This window comes from Nomia melanderi, chromosome 8 (genome assembly GCF_051020985.1).
Source record: "Nomia melanderi isolate GNS246 chromosome 8, iyNomMela1, whole genome shotgun sequence".
NCBI classification, from domain to species: domain Eukaryota; kingdom Metazoa; phylum Arthropoda; class Insecta; order Hymenoptera; family Halictidae; genus Nomia; species Nomia melanderi.
This window is the reverse complement of record NC_135006.1, coordinates 4,596,369-4,615,477: the sequence shown is the minus strand read 5'-3', so window position 1 is coordinate 4,615,477 and position 19,109 is coordinate 4,596,369. Positions and strand designations below refer to the sequence as shown.

General features: G+C 34.2%; 1 protein-coding gene across 6 annotated transcripts in view; it reads left to right on the top strand.

Moving 5' to 3' along the window:
* KrT95D (phosphofurin acidic cluster sorting protein KrT95D) overlaps positions 1–18,165 on the top strand; it is a 104,032-nt gene extending 85,867 nt beyond the window's left edge. For 2 of the 6 annotated variants that reach the window (XM_031975437.2, XM_031975435.2), the window contains exons 6-12: positions 1,212–1,316; positions 7,765–8,033; positions 8,958–9,163; positions 9,723–10,070; positions 10,535–10,932; positions 11,055–11,171; positions 11,877–18,165. In XM_031975437.2, coding sequence (XP_031831297.1) covers positions 1,212–1,316; positions 7,765–8,033; positions 8,958–9,163; positions 9,723–10,070; positions 10,535–10,932; positions 11,055–11,171; positions 11,877–12,010 — 1,577 coding nt within the window. In that variant the 3' untranslated portion in view covers positions 12,011–18,165. Of the gene's footprint in view, positions 1–1,211; positions 1,317–7,764; positions 8,034–8,957; positions 9,164–9,722; positions 10,071–10,534; positions 10,933–10,994; positions 11,172–11,876 lie in introns of all 6 variants that reach the window. The other 4 variants (XM_031975434.2, XM_031975432.2, XM_031975433.2 and 1 more) reach the window with 3 other exon arrangements.
* Positions 18,166–19,109: the final 944 nt, after the last annotated feature.

The window sequence follows — 19,109 nt, the reverse complement described above, 5'->3', positions numbered from 1 at the left end:
TAATAAAAATTTATGATATATCGTCACACGTAAGTGGATACAGTTAATATCACCATAATCTGTAACACGCTATAGTTATCGAGACATTAAGTGGCACGCGGAAGTCAGTTCCTGATAATTGAGAAATGTATCTTTAAAGCTTTTTTTTACAAATTATACAAAATAATTTGAAAGAAAATGAAAACATACAAAATATGGATTCATTTATAGATCATTAACGTTTGATTAAAATTTTAAGTTACTATTCCATTCATTTACTAATAAATTCAAACGAACTTACTCTTCAACCCCATACTTCGATACATTTAATTTGTATTCATTTCGTTAAGGAATAATGATTAAAACAATATAAGAATGTCGTTGAAATAAAAATATCATCACTAAACGAAATTAAATTAGAGACGAAGACAGTTCAATTATATCCTTAGCGAATACTTCCATCATCTCGCATTTACTTGTTTCTAAGTAATGTTGGCTTATGCTATGTTCTACCCATATACCGCACTCTTATACGTTTATTTCGTTAATCAATAATTTAATCCATGCCATACTCTACATTCTTATTTAATCACATGGTAAGAAAGTAATTTTGTATAAAACTTCTTGTTACCCTCCCGCCTCTCCTCGCTCTAAATAAAAATATCCCAATAATGGTAGAAAATGAAAAAGATAGAAGAAAAATTAAAAAATATATTAATACATTACACTAGAAAAAATGTATTAATATATTATGATAAATAATTTCGTTAATAATCTTTATATATGAAAACATAGAAAGAAATACTTGATAGTTCTCAATAAGAACAATATTCGAATACTGAAAAATGTACAGTATAATTTTTGGATGATTCGAAACTTAACTACTTACTTAATCCGACCAGTGAATTCGTATTCAAACCAACTGAAATATTAAATTTCTGCGTCTCTGTTTCAAACCCCCAATCCCATAGTACGTATTTAGTATGCATTTTAATTGCAATATTCGCAGTAAACTCCCCCAAGTCCCAAGATTTCACTCGATCAATTCTGATTTGTTTCTTGCCCGATTAAGGCACACATTGTTATCACTTGCCGGAAGGTGATTAGGCAGCTAAGAATAAGAGAATATTGGCATAAAACACGTTTCGTAGCCCGTACAGGTTCAGATCTTTTTTAACTAAGTGAAAGTCTGGTGGGTTGGCTTTGCATTGTTGCATGTTACGATTCGGTAGTAGTAGCCAACGAGGAAACCGGCAGCACACCTGTGACGGCCATAGGTCAACATAGCGCAGGTCAGCCACCTAAAGAGAAACACCGTGTTGGACACTCCACTCCAGGTATGTAAAATTATTAATAAACAACGTGTTCGATGACAGAATTTAAAGATAATTATAGCTGGATCGTTTTAAGGACTTCTGCTTCTCATCGAGCGAGCATGGCTGCGTAAATCTAGCATGATGTTCATTCCCTTCTTTTTAATCTGTTACTCGGTTACGCGACAGTCACTTCGTACTTAAAAATACAGTGGAACCTCGATTATCCGTTTTAACACGTTGAATGCCAAGGGAGTCACCAATGACCCCCAACCAAATCGAATTATTATAGTGCACTCAATTAAACTGTGATTATTTGAAAACATATCTATATTATAAACAATATATAATGCGGTAGCATTCAGATAGATGAACGTGCAATGATAATTATTCCATTCAGTCAAATGATTTAATATTATAGTTTTTCCATTTTGTGCAGTTCGCTCTATGAAATCCTGCGGTGTTCAACATGTTAATAGAACGGCTAGTTAACAGTTTAGAAAAAAGAGCCACTCGTTGGTCAGATTGATTAACTACGTAAAACAAAAACACTATGCAAAAGTGTACGTTGACTTTTCAAATGTTGCTTTAACCCCTTGCTCTATGATTTCTTTTACGACTTCGCTTGATAAAGATACTTCATTGTTAGTACTTTATTAGGAAAACAAGAATTTGATACTTATTCTATGTCTAGGTTTGTTTTGGAGGTTAACGATTGATAATACAAAAATGAATATTTAATTTGTATTCAAGGAAAACATAACATTTAGATTTCATGAGTTCGAACGTTAAATAGAGAATAAATAAACATTGTAAGATATATTTTACTTTATTACAACAGATATAGCTTGAAAAAATTCAAAAACTGGGGTAAACCGATTTTATTAAATTTTATTGAAAAAATATTGAAATCTTTATTACTTAATAAAAAATTATTAGCTGCTAATTGTTAAAAGATACTCGTTTAATCGAGGTCCTATTGTATAAGGAAAAAAGTGAAAGAATAAAAGTACGTATTTAAACGAAACGATGTCAGAGTATTCTTAAATTCTAAGAATACCTACACTCTTAAAAGTGTGGTCCCATTCATGGAAGTCGTCACACGCCGTCAATTTTTGAAGGAAATCTTGAAGCACTGAATGATTTAAATATCTTACTTGTGGCTAAAGGAATAAAATTGTTAATAATGAATGTAAAATATAAAAAAAGCGAATAATGATTTTTTAACTACAAAATAGTGATATAAATTTCAATTGGTAAATTGTTCTATGATTGTACTATGAAACCAATAAACGATAATTGGAGTATTAAAACAATTGAAACTATTTAATAATGTGCATTAATGAAAAATAGAAACTGTATTGACGATTTTAAAGCAACATTGTTATCTTTAATTAGTAAAAATTAAAGTCATGTGTTACACCAGTGTGAGAGAGATAATTATGGTTTTCGTATACTCAAAATGAAACTAATTTATAATCTTTATAAGAAACTACGATAAATTCGAGTAATTTTTATTTGAAAATAGAAATAAGTGAAACTATTGTCTAAATAAATTAATTTGATTACTAATATTTATACCGTCGTAGTACTTATTCAATAATTACATCATGTACATTTTTTTGTATTTCCGCCAGTTTTAAAAATAATATTAAAGGAATATAATATTGGAGAATTTCCTGCTTCAACCTTTTAAATACAAAAGCTCAATAATGTTCATTATTTTCAATCAATACATGTAGATTTAATTAAAGTATAATATTGATTATTCTTTAATAATTCCTTCATTTTTCTATAAAAATTATTCCACAAGAAATATGAAACACAACATATTTGCGTCTCAATATGAAGAAGTTTGAAAAAGAACTAAACATTGAAGTAACCGAATTAAATCCGAAAAGCTTCTCCTTTTTTTATAATACTCCTTAGAAATACTATATTTATAATATCTGCACGATCTTTTACACGGGCGTTTACACGGGCAGTATGGAACGATGCCGACTATACTTAAGCTAATATGGGAGATTATTTGCATATAAAATTTTCAGTTTTTATTATAAAATCTTCGCTTGAATAAATACAGGGATATTCATTTAACTCTTTATCTTATAATTTAACATCATCACTCTCACACTCATGAATTTTATAGACTTTATTCCTGAGATACGTATGAAATTAGCCAATATTGATTTGGTCCAAGTTTTTATTTGCTTTGTTAAAAGCATTGATTGCATTTTTCTAGTATAACAATAAGAGATAACAAATATTTAACTTTGTTTAACGAACAGTTATATTCCGTTGCGGAATCTTCAATCGTTTTATTATCAATAAATTTTCAGAGTACTTCTTCATGTGTGCTTTACTTTGAAGGAAAGGTTCCCACCACAAATTTGATTCTGTATACATTAATTTGTTAATGTAAATTTGCATTTTGTAATATTTTAAGGTGCGATACCCACTAACTCAATTGCCCCCGTTTTTTATCTTATTCGAATACTCGATATTCGTTAAAAAATATAGTTATGCATAATGAAGCGATGAAGGGATGCAAAGGGATATTCATATCAACACAACTTAGTTAACAGTTATCGTAAGGAATGTATGACAGCACAGTTGGCATTCTGAGTGTGGGAGGTTAAAAATTGAGAAAGTTGGCACTATCAGATCTTTCGACATTACCACGTTTACTATTTACCAAATGATGTTCATATATTCTACGAATGATATCCAAGATATTGTAAAATGAAAAATTTACAATGGTAACATACGATATAAATATTATATAATTGAGTGAAATTATTATTTTTCGTATGTTTATCTTGTTGAATACCATTACCTTATGTTACATCATTAATAATATTAACCCTTTGCACTCGAGAGCTAACTCATAGTCGCCATTTGCTTTGACACAGAAAAATGATAAAATTCTGTATTCCATATTAAATTTTATGTAATACGATTAGACATAAAATATTGAAATAAAATAGTTGTAACCCTTCAGTCGTGTATTATTTTTGTTTAATGCCATAAAAAGATTTAATCAGTATTTCATTAGAAAATAGTAAATATATTCAACGGAAAAAGTTTCAAGTGCAGAGGGTTAAAAAGTTGATGAATAATTATCGCTTAATCGTATAAACTAAAGTGCATACTTAACTAAATTAACTAAATTAAGAGTTAAAAGTTAAATTAGCTGAATATCAATGATAATCGTGGCAATCCGCGTGTAACCGATTCATTTATACCAGTGAAGAACAAAGAATTAAATGGATAACCCTGTACCATTCCAGATTTCACATAACACATTAACCGTTTTCCATTTCTGCTTTCTGTCATGCGCACTCCAGCCTCGAAATTCACGAAGCTTCCCTTACACGACACACAACAGTTACACATCCCTAACTAACAAAGGGACCTTTTCAACCAGCACACGCCGATTTTGATGAAACTTACGTGGGACATAGTCCCCAAGAAAATATTTCACACGTATTTTTTCTTATCGACCAATATTCACTTTGAAGGTGTGAAAACAACCCTCAAAGTTAAGAAAAAAAATTTTGTTTTAAATTGTTCGCCGTGCAATGAACAATTTAGATTTCTTTTCTACACCTCCCAGTTTCAGAGATATTATGAAAAATATACTTCTAACCTTCAACTTTGAAGGTTGTTTTCACCCCTTCAAAGTGGATGTTGGCCGATAAGAAAAATGCGTGTAAAATATTCTCCTGCGAATTATGTCTCACATAAATTTTATCAAAATCGGTGTGTGCTGGTTGAAAAGGTTCCCTTGTAAGTTGACGAGAAAGAATAGAAATCGATATATTCCAGTGTATACGCAATTTTATAGATTGGAGAAGGAAGTCGAGCGCATGAATGACCCCTGCTAGTCAGCAGAAGCTTGGTGTTGTCACGATCGAACGTTCGGTAATTAAATAGATGCCTGTAGTTTCGCAGTAGAGCCTGATCTAGGCAATAATCTTAGCAATTACGATTCGATGTCCGTTTCGTAGTAAGTATGATCCCCGGTTCCAGAGCAAATCGATCGAATGCAAGGATAATCGAAGCGTTCCGCGTTTTTATCTTGCTTCTTCGCGAAGCACAAATTTCATTTTCTTCTTTTGGCAAGACATCAGAAATCGTCGTTAGTATACATCCAGTTCTGTTGTTCTTGCATCGGATCTTGAACAAACGAAAAAATAACGAACACACCTGAGCGGTAGTTGTAAAACATGTGTAAGACTACGAACGAATGTAACAACCGCAAAGTAAAAGAATAAATGTTTGGCATCTGGATTTCTTGTAGTAATCTTTTTTTTTCATTTGCTTCTACGACAAGGAACGAACAGGCGAACGTTTTGCTCGACGATCAAACGAATAGTTCAGGTCGCTCGTTTTAGACGCTCTTTCCGATCGTGTCTCGATCGAACGTCGAATACAACTGGAGAACTTGTGTGTCTGTGTGCCTCTATCCGCAGTTTTCTGTATGTAGCGTTTTTTTTTCAATCATACTCTTAATAATTCTGTCCGCTGGCCTCTCTCTGTTTCTGTCTTCTCTCTATCTGCTCGTACGTACGTATCTCTTTATTACTATCGATTTATTGTTATCTACTTTTAGACTAACATTGTTCTCGTGATCCATCCGATACGATCGATCGTTTCGGAATTGTCAAATGAAATTTCGAGCGACGATTCGATCTTGTGGATCCGATTGTGTCGATCACGATGCGTCTTTTAACCTTGCGCGCGAACACGCGGTGTTCTTGATTGTGATTTTCGTAAGTTCACGTATTCTCTGCATTCGTGTGTGGCCGGTTCCAACTATTGAACAGTTTTTAAGTGTGCTGTGTTTTTAGTGGCGATTTTAATTGGACTCTCGTCCCTTCGAAAATCTGTCGGCCGTTGCGGTGTTATCCGCGACGCTTGCTGCAAGCTCAAGACCGCCTTTAGCGAAGCGAAAATAAACGGTGCAGCTGGTGGTCGAGAATTTAGTGGGGTGGATTTTCTGGTCGTATCAGAAAGAACATTTTTTAGACTGTTACTGCATTTTTTTAAATTGTAAATATGTAGGTTACATTGACATTTATATATTTATATTTTACTTTTTTTACATTAAACATAAAGTGCGTTGGCTCAGAAAATAAAAACATAGTATCTGAGAAAGAATTTTTATTGTACCATCATATTTTCGAATAATTCAGTTCAGTTTATTTGAACAGTGCTAAAATGAATTCTAGAGATTCGTAATCAGTTTTAATTGTAATCCTTTGAATAAGCGAGGATCTTATTATGAATAATTTGTTCTTTGTGAGATATTATAATAGAATTTCCTTATTAAGGACGCGCTTAAAAACTACAAAAATGAAAATTTTAAATTCGGTCTGATGCGCTGTCTATTCGTCAATTCGAGAGTTTATACAATTCTTTAAGAGACAAACATTTAGAAAATAAAGAGAAGCTAGAAAGTGCATTCCGAGAATTGCTTTCATCAAAAGACACTACTTTCTAATGTAAGGAAATAAGTTATCTACTTTCCTATTGGAAAGTATTTCTAAAGGTTAATAAAAATTATTTTTATTAAATGCGGTAAAAAAATCATTTCTCGCACAACGATTTAATATAATTAAAAAAATTGTCATCTGATTGTATTTCATGATTCGAAGATTCTCAAAAATGTATATTCATACATTTATACACTTTTACAATTTGCTTCACTTATTAAAACGTTTAGTACAAAAAAACAGAATTTTATTTAACTTCGAACTTAGACATGTAAAAAGAACCTTAAACTAAATTTAATAAACAAATACATCATTCATCTCTTCGTAATCAAAATGAAGCACTATTTAGCTCCTACCTTTATTCAGTTTTAAAATAAACATACACATAAAACGAACAGAAAATTCCTTTTTTCTACAAGCAAATCATCAATAAATCTCGCCATATTCCTTATAATTTGAACCAACACTGTTACAAAACAATTAATAAGGTAAAAGGTAAACACATTACGAGAACTCAGTTTTGCTTCGTGATTTCTGCAAAGGAGGGACATAAACGGTTGCCGGAGCGCACGTCAACCCCTTGCCTTATAATAACGTTTCAGACTCATAGTGAACATTTTAAACGGAGTTTAAAAAACATAAATATTACGCAATTCTTTCGAATTAAAAAAATATTGCTCGGTTCTTTTGGATTCAAATTAAATGTTATTTTTCTGTTATCAATTATTATATTATAGAGCAAACATAGGCATAGAATATACCCAAAATTTTTCCCTTTTTTCAATAAATTAGTAATGACAAAGTGGATGTACCGATCATGGTTGAGAAATAATTCTTGTGGCAAGGGGTTAAATGACTCGAAACGCGGCAACGAGGAAAGGGGGTTGGTCTCGGGCTTGCGGCGTAGCGCGGCGTGGCGGTGCGAAACCATCGATGGGCGCGCTGCAACGAGGAGTAATGAAATTTCATTGCAGAACGAGGCGTGGATAGGCAAAGCGATGATAGCTCCCGGAGAGCGGACAGTGATTCCCATCCCGAAAATTGGACGGATCACGAGGCGAACGATCCACCGAATTACGTACCGGGCTCTCCGCCGAAATCAGAGCAGCACAACAAAAACGAGGGCTCGGACAAAAGGAGCAGACTTTTTGCTCGCGACAGAGGCGCACCGGGTAGCAATAAGTCTAAAAAACACAGTCTCAGCGTGGACTTGAAGCCACCCGCCGACTTGAACAGCTCTGAGGTAGATCCGCACGCTCAGAATATTTCGTTGCATGCTTTAAGGTTAAAAAATAAGGTTGCGCGCGAGTAGAGTAATCCTGGGTAAAATGACTCGATCTCATTTAGATTATCAAATATCTATGTTCTTATTGGGTCGATGCAACAATTTCCATGTTTTTTTATATGTGGTAAACAAAACAAATTTTTCCTTCAAAACAAATAATATGTTTTCGAAACTATTATAACTTGTATAGAAATCACTTCTTTCTCGCTTTTACGTAGTATTTATTTAGTTAGTGAACAGTTGAGGACTCTTTTTTATTTCTTATTAAAAAAATTTCAACTCAATACATACAAAAATTTGGAAACATCTATCATCCTAGAGATTCTGTGTCTATTTTCACTGTATATCAGATTTTTCAGTTTTTCGTAGATCATCGTGTGTATATACGCGTTATTTAACAAACTTGTATCAATTTCGGACAAATTCTAATTGACATGGGAATGAGAAATGAGAATTTGAAATAGCATATCGTTTCGATAACTCTGTTATTCTTATCTCTATATCTGTCGTCAACAGTTATGTACCAATCAGTGAGTAGTGCAGATATGTAGATATGCCATTACGAAAATTGTCATTTTCAGTAGTAGATCAGTCTTTCTACATATGTTTCATTATTACACTGTAGTGGAGTAGAGAAAAATCTATATTAAGTTATAATACACTGTTTGCGACACTTTATATAAAGGTCTTTCTTTCTCAAAAACGTTTATTCGTAGAAATAGAAACTTCATTTTCTTCGAACACAAATCTGAAACTTTACCTGTATATTTCTATATTACTAATTTTTCAATGTATTCTTCTAAAAAACTTACTTCATCTTTAATCAATTTAAACATCCGCAATATATCGAGCCTACATTGATAAATCTGTACACTGTTTCAGCCAAGGAAAGCGTTAGTAGAGCAATTAAGCCGCGTTTTACCCGATGACAGCTTACCGGACTCTGTGTCATTGGTCTCGTTAGCGGATCCAGGTGGAGCGTTGCTTGCTACGAGGCTTCAGGAGATGAACCACAGAGTTCTGACCACTGCATCTCCAGCTGACATTCGTGCCACGTTTACATGCTTGGTCACACGAATACAAAAATTGTAACTATCATTCCTTTCAAAAAGATACCGTCCACCGTCGCCGTAATTAGTTAATTTAATACATTATCGATATTATTCATCCAATTAAGATGTCAACCGGAAAACCTTCCTTTATTTAAAAAGAAACGAGCACACGAGACTTCCACACGGCGGTTTATATTTATTGATTATAAACTTTATTTAAAGCAATCTTCAAATTCAAATTAATTTGACTTGTGAGAAAACGATTACTTGATGGATGTATCAGTTATAACATCGCTCGAAATCCTTAATACTGTTTAATTAACAGCTAACATATTGGATTCCGGTTATTTTAAAGCATTTCCAGAAGCTCTAATTAAATAAAAATATTTTTATATTTTTCCCACTTCTTATTACGTATTCATAAGAGTACTATTTACGGAGTAAATAGTATTTTATGTTTACTATTCAGAAAATACTAATACAAATTCGTATAGACATTTTTGCATAAAGGGGTTGAAGAAGTTAATAAGGAACATAGTCACGAACGATTACATTTGAAACACGGCGTATTTGGGAGATATCATTTTTTTTACAGTTGCAACAGTTCAGCGAAACCACCTGCGCCGATTAAAGTGGTGATCGCTGGTGGAGACAGTTTCGTGAACACGGTGCTGCGCCATTACGTGGACCTGCTGAGCTTCCGGCCACCGGATTGGCAGAATTATCTCAAGTTCTTGGTCGTGCCGTTGGGATCCAATACATTGTCGAAGTATCTCAGTTCGATAGACGGGATGTACTCGATGCTTTTCAGCGATGAATGGAAAGACCTGCTGGAAAGAGAGGGCGGAGGCGCTAGCGAGTGCGCAGTTAGGGTGTCGGAGTATTTGGCTGTCGCTGGGACTACCTTGCTGTTGCCAATCGCAGAAGCCATGGTTACGTACAGGTAATCAATCGCTTCTTTTTATTACGCCTAGATGGTAAGTGATTCTAATTCATTAAGAAAAAGAAATGACATTAGACCTTATTAAATGTATTACTACGCCGCATTTTACATTAGCATAACATTTTAGGGCTTCGCTTATTATAACATAATAAGAATGTGATTTTATGAAACTTAGATCAATCCTAGTGAATAGTGTTCAACCTTTTAACACTCTTACTTATGTTGAACGAAATCGTAATATACTTTGATTATAATTAACTTTGTAATATAATTTTACACATGGTAAACAGTCAAATCTACTCAATAAATCGAACTGACAGACTAAGTTCATCTGTATAATTCATTACGGATTGTGCCGTAGCGTTTTTCTCTAGAAAACTTTAGAAACTCTAAAATGCCATGAATTCATAAAATTCGTATTCCATTGACAAAAGTACTTACCATATACTTATCCTAATTTCCAGGGAGACGGACGACAGCAGCCAGATATTTATACCGTTCATAAACGATGTCCGGGTGGGTTGTCCGGATAGCAGTTCCTCTGCTTCGGTCGATCTGGATGAAAGCAACGCCACGATGTCCGGTTCGCCGCCCTCTTTGCCACCCCCGGGTCTGCCAATCCCGCCGCCCGGTCGGTTAACGCCACCGAGCAGTCCCAATGTCGGTCAACCAATGAGGGAAGGTTGGGAGCCGGTCGAGCTGCAACTTGATTACTGGAGTAAGCAGACTCAGGGAGAAAAGGGCAAGAACACGTTGAGGCAGGCATTCAGGGCGCTCCACGTTCAAAGACTCCCGCCTCACGGGGAAACCCCTGGCAATCATCTGTCCATGAATTACACAACGAAAGAGAAGAAACAGAAAAGTGCGTACACTCGAGACGATGTTCGACTATTAACTTAATGAAACATATTTGAACGTTTTCAGATTACTTCCTTTTTGCTTTCTTTCACGTAATACCATCCCATAACGTTGCTACTTTTACAGTAATGAGATTGGGCAAGAAGAAAGAAAAAGAGAAGGAAAACGAGCCAAAGAGTCAAACGGTCGACGGCGTCACGCGACTAATATGTTCTGCGAAAACTCATAACATTCCATTAAGAGGTAAATAAAATCCTCAATGTCTACTAGTTTAGATTTAAAGTTAAATCGTATGGCGTTTGGGTACTTAAAATTAATTTACAATTATGAGTCCAAATATGTGAGTTTGAAATGTTGAATTTATTTTTCTTTTTAAATAATTTAGCCATTAACTTGCACACTCGAATGATTAACCCTCGTGCACTTCTTACTTTTATATTGATCATCCAATCGCGATTAACAGACTTTACTTTAATTTTTTTTTATATATCTTTAAAAGAGAAATACTGATTTTCTTAGCAATGTTGGCGTATTCACATTTTAAGAGTTTATCGAAAACATGAATATTCTTTTTACAAATGGACTTACAAAAGACAAATATCCTTTTCTAAAATTATCTTCGACGCAATGTTAACGTTAACACGTTGACTGCCACGAGAATTTCGAACGTTTTGTATAACAATACATATTCTTTCATAAGAAAGGCAAATGGTATTAGAAATAATTATTAATGACTTGGTATCACAGTACACATGTTACACTATCATCTAGCTGTTTGTGTTACTAAGTATTTTTATTCGACATCAGTTTTCATATTGTAATTGCATTTAAGCAATTTTGAAGTTCCGGTCACCAGTGACCACCGTGGGAGTCAACGTGTTAATAGGAGTCGAATCTGTGTAACGATGGTGTAATTTAGTAGTACAATTATTTCCTTCGTGTTTCTAGTGAGCATCGACGGTACTGAATGGTACGGCGTAAAATTCTTCCAACTGTCGGCGCAGTGGCAAACGCACATCAAGACGTTCCCGATAGCCCTATTGGAGTATAGTTCTCAACAGCAATCTCCCAATCCAACGTAAACTTCCTTCGCACCCATCAAAAGCCACACGTTTTGCCGTTTGTTTGTGTTCATCGATATTGCCAATTAGGATCATCAGCTTAAGCTTGCGCGCAAACCCGATAACCATCAAATCCTAATATAAAAAAGACAAAAACAAACGCGAAAGGAAAAAAACACAAACAAAAGAATGATAAAAAAAAGAAATCCAGCATAGAGCAAGTGTCGCGTGTAGTCAGAAAACAGTCCTCAGCTTTAAACCGGAGTTGGAGTTGATCAGGCAAGTATTCCAATGCTGCCAATTACATGTTATTATTATCATTTTCCTTCCCTTCACCCGTTGCAATCCATTATTATGTGTTCTCACTGTTTTTATGTAAAACTTAACGAGACCGCGCGAACAAAATATCGTCACTTCGCGCATCAGTAGAGACATATCGTATTTAAATCAATTAGAAAAGGAAAAGAGAAACGATTCATGGATTTCGTTGGTTAGGGGAATGCCGCTGAGAACACCACATTCATTCGTGACGAGTAAACGCAAGACAATTTTCTAAGGAAATTTGCTGTGTTTACCGTATATGACTTTTTAAGAAGCAGCGTCAAACAAAAACACGGTTTTATAGGGAGAGTACCGGCTAAGATAGATCTTTGTCTAAATCGCAATAAGCGACGAGGAGGAGAAGCTTTCAATTAAATTATGTATTTATTTAATTAACGTAACTCTGCAACACATGGGGCATGACCAGCGATGTTATCAAAGAAGTCTGTGATACAGGCAAATATTTCTCTTAGCGCACAAACCACGTTAGAAAACACGGCCGAGCAAGTGAGCAGGATCAGGTGACACGTTCGGCGAGAGAGACGTCGAAAGATACGTACATAGTAGGTTCGTTAAAAAGAAAGAAGTGACACATGAAAGAAAAAAGATATATTGCGAGCCTCCGGGAGAAAAGAAAAAAGCAAATGATACGATGAAGAAAAATAGCTCATTAGTTCTTATACTCCTTTTCTCGTTAAAGATTTCGACGTATTTTTTGTATTCCATTTTATAGACTTTTAGCCCCAGGCTGCTGTAGTTTAAATACTCTATTTTCAGATTTTATTATTTAATACTTTATTCCTATTAGAATTCTATTCCCGATTTCAATAGAGCGAACTGAACCGCGATTTATTGTTAAGCCTTTAGAAAGCGAACGGAAGAGGACACGTAGATTCTTCTCGCGAGACAAAAGTGGTTGGAACGTAAGAATGACAGTGTTGCACATTTCCATAGTGATTTGCGCAGCGAGAATGATCATCACCGTTACGACAACACAATATGAATATCGTAAAGAGAAAAAAAGACAGAACCGAAGAACGCATCTGACGTGCGTTCCTGTTATCTATAATTTTATGCTTATTTCTACGTTATTAAAAGAAAAAAAGAAATAAGAATAATCGACAACGTGCTGCGAATAACAGACCGTTTAGCTTATCCTTCAGCCTTCGCACCTTAAGAAACCATATCATGAAAAAATGATAAACGATAGGAACTAACGTTAATGTTGTCGTAGATTAGAAAAAGAGTGAGAGAGAGTGAGAGCAAGCAAATGTTTTCCTCATGGGAAAAGATTGTACTGTTAGTGTTAAGGGTAGATACTAAAAACGTACTTTTTGACTTCTTCCTTTTTTGATCTAGCAACGATGAGAAATTAAAGGGAAAAAGAAAAAAATGATTATAGAACAGTGCTTTACTGTTTCCAGCGACGTAGCCGTCGCCTTGACTGCCTAATGCCAAATTGAAAAAGAGACAAAACGAAGAAAAGAAAATAGCAAAATGCCTATCGAAATTTTGTCCAGAATCCAATGGAAAGAAAAGACTTTAAGGCAGCATTCTGTAACGAAATGCGATAATAACGCCCGATCCATTAACGGTGGCGATTGCGTTTTGCCAAAGTAACATCAGCACTAGAGTCTTTCCTTATATGTCCCCCATCCCTTTCACACGTACAGTGAGGACGAAAATTATTCTATCAATGTAAGTGTCAAACTAGAGAAAGAATCTACTTTCATCTTATATTAATGATTGCATTTTAACTGGATTTTTGTTTAATTAATTTCAATAGAAGTTCATTATCAATTGTATAGTATGCAAACATACTTTTTATTATTGTGATCAATAAATAATACACATGCAACAGAAAATTTGTAAAAAAAAGAGATGAAAACTTATAAGAATCTTTGAAGGTATATAAAAATACACAGTAAGTCAATAAATTTCATATTTCCGTTTAATTTTTTCAATTTATAATGAATTTCACGTACATAAACTTTACGGCAACTCTCTCTCTCATATATATATATATATATATATATATATATATATATATATATATATATGTTGTACATAAATTTTCATAGTAACAAATATAATGAATGAAATATTACTTTATTGCTTGAAACATTCAATTAATAACAATTTCTAATAGTACTATGAAAATATAATAGAATTAATAATTAAACTGCAATAAAATGAAATAAATAATTTTTATCCTATTTATGACATAACACGAGCCTCAATCAAAGAAATAAACTATTCTTTCATTACTAATTTTAAATTTGAATTTGACTTTGTAAGAATGCGATGTCTAAATTGATTTAAAGGAAAGGTTATAGTATTCTGTGAAACGTTAATTACAGTAGTAATAGGGGACAACATTAATCATGGATTAGATTACAGCATAATTAAAGTTTGCGTTTACACATTTGTTACTTTTAAATTCTGTATATAATATACTATCGTAAACACTATAATGCAGTTGTCAACATGAAAACTAGAATATTTTATTTCCTCGTGCTTACCATACGAATACTTTTGTACCTCACTGTATACATACATACGCATAGCCCACTTCTCCTGTTCTTTGCTAGTCAGCAATTAGTTCTTAACGAGTATCGAACTGCTAACGTAGATCTTACATTTTTAACGGCTAAGAGCAATACCCTGTTTGTGCGAACTCCCAGAAAAGTAGTTGACTTGAAAAACTAGCGGAAGGCAACGTCTAGTCGTACAGCGATTATACTGAAATTCAGTGTCTAATTCAAAATAGAAGTATGAGGAAATATAAAATCATAAAACCGTAAATAAATAATGCAGCTATTACATTATAGTTAATTTTCTTATGTTGAGTGTTACATTTGATACATGAAGTCTACAGCGGCAAACACGAGGCTTTCTCAATTCACGATGACTTAATTCATTTTAAGATCACATAGATCTTTAAAATTCTACGGTGAGACGTTCCAGCGACTGTCGCGTGTTTACACGACATTCGTTGCCTTCTTTCGTTGAGCATGCTGAACCGTTTTCAGCAATCGAACCTGCCATATAATGTATGTATACATTTCTATACGTATATGTAGATATTATACGCTCCCACAGTTTGATGCATCTAAACAGTGTTCGCGCGTTGCTTCGCAGTTTTGCACAATATCGTTGTTTCTTCGTCACCGTTCACCGTTGTTGATAACGTTCACCATTTTCGGTTGCACTGGCATGTTCGATATAGATTTAAAAAATCAAAAAAATACGGAAGAAAAAGAACACATACTCCGTTCATTTTGAAATCGAACATGATGAATCTGGCAACAAGTCTAAAGTGTTTCCAAAATGGAGGACGGTATCGCGAATCCCAACGATTCACGCGTAAGGCACACACGTACATACACTTTCAGGAATCGCAAGCGCGAAAGTGTTCGAAAAGACTATAATTATCATTCTAAGGCTCGCGAGCATTCAGTATTGGAAGCTGAAATAGAACTGGTTTTCCTTTTTAGTTCTTTAATTTTTCTTGTTCACGGTAGCCTGATCAATAGCGTGTAAGTGATTTTAACGATGTTTAATGTTCCTCGAACCTTCTGTTTGTATCGTCCCCTAACCGCCCTCTAATTTTCTTTCCTTCCGTTCACCAGTTGAAACGCTAACGTGTTGCTTAACCGTCAGCGTTCTTTTTTTTTTGTCTATCGTCGAGTTTGCGTATAAGCTTTGTAAAACGACGCGACGAACTCTTCTTAAGAACGTAAGGGACACGTGCGACGACGCCTATAATACGTGCTCACGGTCGAATCTCGAAATGTTTCCTTTTTCTTTCCAACATTTATATTTTTTTCTGTTTCTTTTTTCCTTTTTCTTGCTTAACGCGTTGACTATCACGAAAAGCTTCAGTGTTTTATGTATGACTTATTCTTTTGTGGCAAAGATAAAAAGAAACGATTATTATCAATTATTTGGTGCCTCAATCCTTACGTTATACTATTATCTAGTTAATTACGCTTTGAACATTTTTATTCGACGTCAATTATCTTATGAACTATAATTGTTTCCAAGTAATTTGGAAGCTTCGGTTATCGGTGACCAGCATGGCAGTCAACGTGTTAAGGTTTTCGTCGACACGGTATTTCATCGACTTCGCCCAGGCGCGTTCGTTAAGACTTAATGATACTTTTAAGATTCTAGTCAAAATACGAGACCATGTTGCAATTTCGAACCGCGTTCGATCGATCTGAAGGCTCGCCGGAATATCGGGCCAGTGTATATATGTTTATGTATACATATATACATTATCATCATATGCTGGGCATGTATTATGATTTAACGGGATTTTCTATCTAGAGTTTCCAGAACACGGAAAGAACGAATCAATAATTTTAGTTCACTTGAGCCACGAGCTCAACGGCCGTCAGCACGTTTACTAGGTGAAGTATTCTAAAAAGAAACAAAAAAAATATATAAATAAATAAATAAATATATATATATAAATATAATAATGATAAATTTGCTATTGTTCGTCGGTGTATAGTAAGGTTTAACACACGTGTGGGCGGGCAACGCCCAGGCTCAAAGCTTACAATAATTAAAAGAAATAATTAGTATATTGAACGCCCGTGTTTGGTACAGCGACTAAGGATCATTAGAATGGCGTCTACATTTCCACGAGATTTTTAGACGTCTTTATTGTACTGCTTACAAACGGTGGCGTCTAATCGTACATGTACATATTATTAAACTTGTTATCAATAATATTAGAGAGTTCAATTAAAAGGGCTGTACAATCCCATCGAGAGGGAGACGAATGACGAATATGGCTTACTGTGACGAGAGGACTTCCGGTTCGTTACTTGTGACCAGTCTCTTTCTTTCCTTTGTCCATCTTCCATCTTCTCCAACGAAACTTACTGCGGATTTTAATTACTGTGTAAACTCTACACAATAGAGCGATGCACATGAAATGTATACTTCATACGAGACGATAGAGCTTCTATGATCTTTTGTACTTTTCTTGTTAAGGATTCGCATATTATTTAATTAAAAATTGGGTCATTAATTTGTTTGAAAGTTTTATAAAATTAATTGTAAAGTTTATTTATGAATAATTGAGTCAAAATGATTTGGCCACATGAAAAATGGATGTATTGGATAGTTGAACGAGTAATATCCTTTCTTCTCTTACTTCGAATAATCAGAGAATTAATAACTTTCCGGAGGATAAATCAAAAAATGATCGAGAAATACAACATAGGAATTAATATATCAATAATTTAAGGTGAACTTCAATCGGATTAAAATATTTTTCTTTTATTAACATTAAATACAGTATATAGACACTTGGAAAAGAAAATGGTTTCCTTAAGAGGAAGAATAGTATTACACGAGATGTAAGAATCATCAATTTGATTACATATGGAATTCCAAAGTTTGCGATATTACAATATCCCAATGAAATAACTAGTTGTGTACAGTCTACCTACAGTTATCATACTGCAAAAGTTTACTTGTACAGAAAAAAAAAACATTTCATGTGTATCAACCTAACGATTCATTTGAACTTTCCTTTGCAACTATATAAGGAAAACAGTCGATTTTATTTCTTCTTTCGTCAATTAATAATATCCGCTGTGCAAATAAAGAAATTATCGTCACGGATGATATAAAATTGTGACGATTGTAATAAAAATTGTGTAAATTGTTAAGATAATCTGATTATATAGATAAAGATATATTGTTTGTCGGTTCGAAGTATCTTGAAATATTTACACGCTACATTTATGCTTTCTCCCGAAACGTGAGGCACACTGTACGCAGGATATTATGTAACAATAACGATATTAATAATAATGATGATGATGATGATATTATATATGGACCTCGTTACCTCGCAATAAATTTAATTCATGGCTAACGATGATAAGTCTTAAGTTTCTATATATAAATATATACACATGCACACTTGTATTTCGCTAAGCGAGCTTTGTAAAGCGCTATTAATGATCATTCCGCATTCAGCGTTTTTAAAAGAACGAACCAGTTTGTATCACGAGGTCCTTTTGTTAACTGTCCCGAGATTTTGAGAATTGAATAACGAGCAAATTGCCAGATAACAGGACGAGATTTGCAGTATTGAAACGAATCAATTTATTTCACTCATGAATCAATGCAAGATCGAGCAAAGAGAGAAAGAGAGATATAAACAGAAGACATTAAAAATAAATTTCTAGTAAGTGAACTAGCTAGCCTTTTTTAATTCAACTCCCCCATTGTTGATATATAATAAATACGAAATACCTGTATGTGATACATATTATTAAACTTAATGTTTGGATACAGGATATCATTGTTATTTAACCCTTTCGGTGTTAAGATATGAACGTTCGTGTTTGTTAACATTGCTAAACACGCTACACGGGCGAGCGCCCTTAAACACCAATAGCGTAAAGGGTTAATCTATGGAATAGATTCCTTGTGTCCTGGGCGTGTATGGTTGTTTTATACTGTAGCACGATGTTTGTTGCCAGATATTGTTTTCGCGCACAGAGTACAATGCGTAAAACGGTAACTTAAGTTTGTAGCTTGTTTTGTAGAAATGTACTCGTAATGTCTACACAACAGTTTAATCTTGAACACTATTCCGCGATAAAGTAAGATCCAAGGGAGCGTAGATCATTATTCCAGCGATAAACATAAGAATTCGCTTAGCGAGGGCGAAACTGTTCAAAGATATGTATTTGTAGGTGTGAATAAGATGTTGAATTGTGTTACATCTCAGGACACAAGCAGATAATGATATATTTGGGAGACAACA